This window comes from Taurulus bubalis (assembly GCF_910589615.1).
Source record: "Taurulus bubalis genome assembly, chromosome: 14".
NCBI classification, from domain to species: Eukaryota; Metazoa; Chordata; class Actinopteri; order Perciformes; family Cottidae; genus Taurulus; species Taurulus bubalis.
This window is the reverse complement of record NC_136602.1, coordinates 5040222-5048545: the sequence shown is the minus strand read 5'-3', so window position 1 is coordinate 5048545 and position 8324 is coordinate 5040222. Positions and strand designations below refer to the sequence as shown.

General features: G+C 41.5%; 1 protein-coding gene across 1 annotated transcript in view; it reads right to left on the bottom strand.

Moving 5' to 3' along the window:
- Positions 1 to 1106: 1106 nt before the first annotated feature.
- The window catches only part of gfra1a (gdnf family receptor alpha 1a), a gene marked incomplete at its 3' end in the record, with an annotated part of 79591 nt that continues 72373 nt past the window's right edge, over positions 1107 to 8324 (bottom strand). Inside the window, exons 10-11 of the mRNA XM_079230124.1 lie at positions 3447 to 3494; positions 1107 to 1259 (exon numbers count right to left, since the gene is read on the bottom strand). Coding sequence (XP_079086250.1) covers positions 1107 to 1259; positions 3447 to 3494 — 201 coding nt within the window. The remainder of the gene's footprint in view (positions 1260 to 3446; positions 3495 to 8324) is intronic.

The window sequence follows — 8324 nt, the reverse complement described above, 5'->3', positions numbered from 1 at the left end:
GAAGTGACAGAACAAAGGATGCATTGAGCTGTGAGTTACCATTGAATATATACTCTACTACAATATTTTATCCTCGGCGCGTTTTTTGTGTGTGGATGCAGTACATCAAAAATAAAAGGAAGAAAAAAATATATATATAATAATTCAGGTGAAAGTGCAGCAGCTTCTCCGGCACCTTCCGCAGAGAAACACTGAACATGGCTCGGACTTGGAAACAATTACAAGTATGTACAATCACTAATGAGTGGAGTGGATTCAGCCATCCACAGCAGCGTGTGACCTACTGTCCTGTGATCTCGGAGTGTCATGTTAAAAAAACCGAAAGAATAGGGAGTAGAAAGCAGTGCAGTGTCTGTCTCTGTTTCAGTGTGTTTGTCTGAGTGTGTGAAAATGTGCAGTGTGTGTTTGTGGGTCTTTGCCTGTGTGCTTTTGCCAGCGGCGATGTGTGTTCAGTAAAGACGGTTTTGGGCGCAGATGTTCCAACTGCTTTTTCTTCTTTTTTTTTGTCGTCAGGCAAATATTCACGTGGACCTTTCATAAAAATGTAAAATACCAGATCACGTCATTATCAAAACATACACAAACCACAGAGGAGACTGAATAACACCTAAAAGGCTGCCCGAGTGATAACATGTAGCCATTACTGAACCGACTGTGACTTTTGAGCAAAAGATCCCACCGATAGCCTCAACACACAAACAGACGTGGGGGACGGCTGATTTACGTAGCGTTCACCTTTTGCAGGAGCCGCCAGCTGTGGTTTATTGGAATGTAGTCCTCGAGTATTTTCTCATTTCTGCCCAAGAGAGCAACACAGAAGCTTTAAATCCCTTTTTTTTCAACTACCCCAAAGGAAACACACAGCCAAACTGAGTTAACACATGTAGACCACCATTTTAGCTCACAGCTGCAATGCAAAAAAACAATAAAAACGACAAAATTCATAAAAAACAAAAACAGCAGGAATTAAAAAAAGAGAGAGAGAATCCAGAGGGAAATAAACGTAAAACTGGTATTACTGAGAAGAAAGGAAATCATTTCTTGTTTTGCTTTTTCTTTATACAAATGTGTGTTTGTCAGTCCGTTGTAGTTGGCTTGCTGCGAGGCTACAAGAAGCCGGGCGAGGAGAGCGCCAGCGGGCTGCAGTACCACAGCCAGAGCAGCGGGGGCAGCAGAGAGGCCAGACCCGCGGGCCGCCTGGAGACGGCGGAGTTTCTCGCGATAGCGTTGGACGTACTTTGGCCGTCGCTCTGAGGGTCCTGGGGGAGAGACAGAGAATCACAGAGCTCAAATTAAAGTCGACCACGGAACAAAATACATTTGCTGTACATTTTCTCCTGTACGACGTCTTTTTGCACCGTCACAGCAAAGAGTTAGCATGTGCGAATGCGATGCTAGGTGTCTAGCTAGCAGCGAGAGTCATTTCAACCAGCAGCATGTAACAGTTGCCATCTGTTCAATCAGGAACCCATTATTCCAAAAATGACGACGGACGTTGGAGGGCAAATACAATTCAATTCTAAACCTTGTAAGCTAAAAGGATTAGCGAAAAATCAGCTTGAAGCTATCTCCCCTTTGCACTGCAAACACACACACAAATATATTTTGATTTGTGTAGTTTGTGTGGAGAAAACAGTGAGCCTCTGGCTAATATATAAAAGTTAGAATACATCAATTTCCTCTCTCTCTGTAAGATTAACTTCACGTAGTCTCGGAAAATGTGTATATTCAGAGATTACTGGTTTCCACACAATTGTCGGCGGTCCGAATGTCCAGATGGTGGCATGAGAAAGTTCCATGAATCAGCTGTGGCAGGTGCCTCTGGATCGTATCCACAGCAGACTCTGGGATCTCTTTTAGGACAGCTTGATGAATGACCACCAACAAACAACTACAATGGCATGAAAGGCTGCCAAGCCTTTTCAAGCATCAGGTGCCATTGTCACGTTTTAGGTGTTTAGGTCTTTTTTCTTTTAATGCAACATTGGGATTTTTCTTTTATATACTCACCGGAAAAAAAGAAAGTGGACTTTAGGTTGCAGTTTAATTCATGCAACAAGATGTGGCATACTTCACAACTGTTTAATTCAATAATATTACCTCTAACAATTGTATGACTAAGTACAAAAAAGAAAGGTTGTGTTTATATTTAAAATGCCAGAGTGGGAAGCAAAAAATCTATGTGTGTGTGTGTGTGTGTGTGTGTAGAGCTTCACCAGCGGTCTTCCGCCTGCTAATAAAGCTGCGAGCTAACGGCTGGGTCATCTCCTCCAGACCTGTTCCTGCCTCCACTAAATGTCAGTCCAGTGCATAACAGTGCCTTATTATTTGTACAATGACATTTACAGTGAACTTTAAAAGCCACCAGATAAGCAACAATTCCATTTAAGCCTCAAAGGAACTACAAAGACCGGGAGTTTACAAAGGAGGCGGGAAGGATTTGCCGTGGCAATCACACGTCGGTGGGGAGGTCAGAGACTTCCAACGTCGAGCTCGGGTTACAGTTTGTAATTATTTGATAGCTCGAGCAATTGCCCAGCGGTCTTTAATAATTGTCGGTGTAAAGGTGAATTGTTTTAGAGTTCATCTCCCAACACAAGCTGTGTCCAGGTTTTGACAGGCTGTGATTTCCCAAAATGCTTTGATAGGGACGCCACCAATACATAACACACACATGCACTGTAATAATCAATAATTAAAGTTGAAACATGCTCAAGGCAGGCTGGTTGTCAGTGGCTTTATCTTTGTTTTCTGACAAAGTTTTGTTATAGCTCCATACATCTGAATATTAAGATTCAGCTGCCTTTTGATTGAATGAATGAATATATACTTTATTAATCCCGGGGAAATTTCGTGTCGCGTAGACGCCATTTACACAGAAAATAAGATAAGATATAAAAACAACAGGGATGAAAGATATATGCAATAATAATACTAATAGAATAAAGATAAAAAATAACAACAACAATACAATAGCTGGATGAAGGAAAGAATAACAGAGTATTCATTTAGGAATTAAATTAAATTAACTTAAACTTAAACAGTAGAAGTGCAAGAGTGCAAGTATGTATGTGCATATTAAGTGTGTGAGGTGTAAATAAAATAAAAATAACAACAACAAACAATAGGAGAGTGAATTGCAACATCTTTTGATTGCAAAATTCCTGAAGCAAAGAAGTAAAACGGTGAGGAAAGTGTTTGTCTTTCCAGGAAGTTTGGAGGGGACGATGGCTACCATCAGATGGTACAATGGTGAGGTACAGTCCTAAATGAATATCTTCATGTATTATATTCCGCCCCCGCTCAAAGTTATGTCGTTGCTTTTAATAGGCCAGCTGTTTAGTCGGAAGTTGAAAGCTCTTTGTTGGACTAGAACTGCTATTCATTGTCTCGTAATTTAAGTTTGAATCCTGTAAAATGAATTTCATTCCATAATTGAAACTCACCACACATAAGACGCCATCAACGGTCGAGTTTGACTTCAGCTTCTGAGCCTGCAACAAACACAAAGAAACAAAGAATCTCAAACCACCCGACGACATCCAAAGAAATCCACACAAAACAAGAAGATAAAACAGGTTACGCAATAACAAAGTTTCAAGGTGAACCCTGGTTCTTAAAGTGTGCACGTTACATAAGCACAAATATGCATTTCAGCACTTTGACGACTGACACGGAGGAGCTGCAGTGATTCATCTGCTTTGATTTGACAATCGATGGAACAATCTGCGACCTAATCAAAGTGAGCATATTCTGCCAATACACTGACACAACAGGTACCGACAACACACACACACACACACACACACACACACACACACACACACCAGTGTTCAAACACTGTGACTGAACTTCAAATAAGCATCACATTCAATCTGAACGTTTATGAAAGCTCTGATCTGATCACAACAACAGATTGCAGGCTAACGCTAAATTGGAAAAAAAGATTACAAAAATAAAAAAAACACTACAACCTTGGATGGTTTTACCCCGAGAGCCTGGTGAACTTTTACAGCCTCTGATATCCTCAGTCGGAGCAGACGAAGAGTGAGCCGCAGCACAGAGGGACAGTCAAACCCAGACTTTGATTTCATCTCAGATTCATCATTCAATGGCTGTCGCTCGCTCAAACACACACACACCGTCTTTGATTCTCTCTCACACACACACACACACACACACACACATATATTTCCCACGTGTGTAAATGACGGTCGGAGGCTGCTGTGTTTTTCGTGTAACTTACTGCGTATTAATGCCGAGCTGGAACTGAAGTATTCACTGTGTCTTTAAATGGAATCGTATATACCGTAGTTCACTCTTACAGGTCATATCAAGCACCTTAAATAGAGAGCACCAACTGTAATTGTGTATCTGAGGGCCTCACGACTCCAGTTTAAAATGAACGGAGAAGGGAAAAACCTGCGCAATCAAGTCATGAAACCGAAATAAAAAAATAAACATGACATTTGTTCAGTGATGACGCATCACATCAGTGATTCTCATCCGCTTCTACTCTTCAGGTACATTTGGTAAAAGGTAAAAGTGATTACCACTTTTGTTGATTGCAAGATTTAGTTTTCAGCGCAGGCCCCCTGTAATCAGTATCTGAACATCTCTTTTTTTTTTGATTTTGGGGTTCTGTATTTGGTAAATAAGGCGTCTGATTAGGAGTTTAATAGTTTGTGAAAGAGAGAAGACTTTCTCCGTTGTTTCTGATGGCCTGCAAACTGAATCTCTGCATTCAGGGCAGATGCTGCAAGTGAATGTAACTCCAGCTTTGGCTTCTGGGTATTTATGCATGTGTGTGTGTGTGTGTGTGTGTGTGTGTGTGTGTGTGTGTGTGTGTGTTCGGGCTGTAGGTGTGACAGAATAATAAATGGCTCCAGTATTCACAGTATCGTGATTTCAGACCAAAAATAGGGATGTTCAGGATGTTGCAGGCATTGTGATACAGATAGCGAGTCACTGTATTCTGTTATTACGCCTTTGCTTCAACACTAAATAATAAATAATAAAAAATAAAAAAAAAGCTCAGGTGGAATGATGTTCATAAATCATGGGGTATTTGGAGGCCTCCGTGTAAAGACCAAAACAATAGAACGAGCCAGGAATTTAAAGTGTGGGAGCAAAAATGAAATAAATAAAATAATAAAAGGGATCTGAGGAGCTCGATGATTAAACACAACAGTTAGTGTTTCGTGATGAGTACCCATCTGTGTTCGGAGTCACGGTTAAGATGCATTAGTTTTCACATCTCAGATAAAAACACAGAGAGATCATAATGATATTACACTTTTACGGCTCGTTGCTAAAGTCTGATATCCTGAGGGCACTCTGGGAGTTTTACATCAACACATTTGGATATTTAAATGATACGCGAGAGGATCTCAGAACGTAGGCTCCATTTAGAAGTCGGGCTCCATCTGCCGCTGCTAATGTTTTTACTGCTGTAATCTCTCCACCATGATTCAAAACCAACAGATTCAGCAATTTAGAGGCGGACTCTTTCCGCGGCTCGTCTTGCCGTACGGACAGCAGTAATGGATCTGTGATCCCAGTGTAAACAAAAGGGTCAAGCCGCTCCCAAAATAACCATCGCTCCAAACACACGATCGGACCGCTCTTCCACTCCTAAAAGTAAACAACGACAAGCTGGGAAATGTTTATCAATGTTGATTCATATCTAACAAACGCTGCATTTTAACTATGCTTTCCCACTTAGTACATATCATTTCCATTTTAATATCCATCTTTGTGATTTCTGAGATGGATGGATACAGTATCTTAAGATTAAGCCAAATGTTTATTTTTGTATTTGTAAATCATGCCAGCATATGAAAACCATATAATCTGTATGTGTCCTTTACTATTTACCAACCGCAATGCATACTTACAACTCACGACGATTTGTACGTCAACAAAATGAAAATATATATTCTTGCCTTGTGTCCACGTGTTTTTGATTTGCCTAATATCTGCCCGCTCGGAAAAGTCACATTAGCATGAGCTAGTTTTCCATATTTGTCCAGGGCACTTCCTGCCTGCTCGGGAGACAACTTTATTCATAAGAACGGGCCCATGTTAGCCCTGGGGCTTGTGTGTGTGTGTGCGTGTGTGTGTGTGTGTGTGTGTGTGTGTGTGTGTGTTTGCCTCTCCAGTCTTGTGTGTGCAAGCTGTTTCATTCCTGGTGGGTTTCGCTGTGGGGCTCAACTCTGTTGTGTGATGAAAAGTAGAAGCAGGCCTGTAGGTTGTTTCATTTCCTCTAAAAACTCAAGAAGAAGAAGAAAAAGAAAAAGAAGAAGAAGAAGAAAAAGATATTCTAAAGTCTCTGTGATGCGGTGCTTTAACCTAAATGCTAGCGTCAACATGCTAAGATGCTAGCAATGACGATTAAAAAATGCTGTTGATAAGCAGATTTAAGGTTTATCATGTTCATCATCTTAGTTTAGCATGTTAGCATGCTAACATTTGCTAACCAATGACAAGCCACCCATTATTTGCAGAGTTGGCTAAAAATACAAAGAACTACACTCTTTTTGTAGATGCATGGAAGACAGAATAGCAAACTGGATCTCCTCTACTTCAGTTTTAGTCTTTTTTCCGTGCGTTGTCACACATGAGTCGAACAGAAAGCCGCAACTTGGAGCTGAGGAGCTTTTTATCTGGTTCCAATCTTCGATTCTTCTCTTTCAAGCGATTAAAAACGCAGCGGCGTCACTGCTGCTGGGCTGCCATTGGCTGTGGGTCACTGGTTAATGGTCACTATTCTGCATGCATGAATGCATGTGTGTGTGTGTGAAAGAAAGAGAGAGAGATCAATGAGAAGAGCAGAGGGCCTCTGCGCACAGGCCCGTCCCTCGAGTGCGTCGGTACGTCGGCCTTGATGCCGGCGTACGCGCTCACGAAATCAAACATCCACGCGTGCCGCCGCTCTCTGCACACGCACACAAATACACTCGAAAAAGCGCTTTCACACAACTCTCTCGTTAACTCGTACTTGACGTGCTATCGGAGCAGCGCCGACAGCGCGCACGCACCAGTACACCAGCAGAGCTCATTACCGGTGCAGACTGTGCATGCGGGCCAGCGAGTCAATGCACTGGCATTTATGTGTGTGTGTGTGTGTGTGTGTGTTTGTGTGTAATTGCATCTGTCTGCAGCATCAGTATCTGTGTGAACTAAACTTGCAGGACAGTATAGATGCCTGCAAATCAGTGTGTGTGTGTGTGGAGCAGGGTCTGACGGCTGGTAGATGAAAAGAATTTAGTTTTTTCTTTACTAGACAGAAATAATAATTTGCTTTTGACAATAGCAATTTGTGACTTGTACTATTTAGCCCATTTTCACCCATTTCTAGCCATATCATGGCGCTGCTTTCAGTGTAAAAGCTGTGATAAACTAAACTACTACACTAAACTGCAGCTAGACAGACGCTAGCAACTAGCTTGTGAACATCGCGGTGCTAAAGAGCCAGGTGCTACCATTCAGAGATGGTGGGGACCAAAACAGAGGTAAAAGTATTGTGTATTTAAATTAAGATTTGTAAATGCTAATGTTTTCCCGATATGTAAATAAGCTGGCAGTTACTGCCATAACAATGTTAGTAAGTGTTTACATCTTGTTCTACTGCCCCCTACTGCCCAAGTTGACCTCAGTGTGTTGAAAAGTGAATAAAGATATTTGTATTTCTGAGTTTGCTCAGTTAAGAAACACACAAACTACAACAACAGAAAGATAAAAAAAAGTGGTGTTTATAGAGAAGATTGTAGTTATTGATTAATGTGGATTTCAGTTAGAAATTGCTGGAGGATGTTCTGTTAACGCGGGTAAACAATAACTTTTGTGCGATTTCACGATGCTTGCTTAATCGGGTTGCAGTATTATTATTATTATTATTATTATTATTATTATACGGGAAATAGCTCTCACTAGCATCATCCCGTCTTCCTCCCTGACCCAGGGGGAGCCCATCAGCGGTGCTCAGGATTGCTGCTTGTGATCCCCCGGTTTCATCAGCCGGATGAACTGTTGGAGTGGCTGCTCCAGCTTTCAGTCTTCCACAGATGGATCGATACACACGACGGCGAAGGAGTCACGGTAACGAACATGTTGATGCTACGACACCAAGTCGTATTTTATGTACCAATACTGCTGAACCTGCAGGAGAGCTTACACTATAATGATCAAAACAAACTATTTTGGAAAAGTTACAACACCTTCCTCGTGGCTGCTGTTGTTCAATGTACAATTGTTGTTTTCCTTATTATTTCAGTTAAAGATGTTGCATGTCAAGTAGAGACAGTAGAGTCATGCATCCCAGC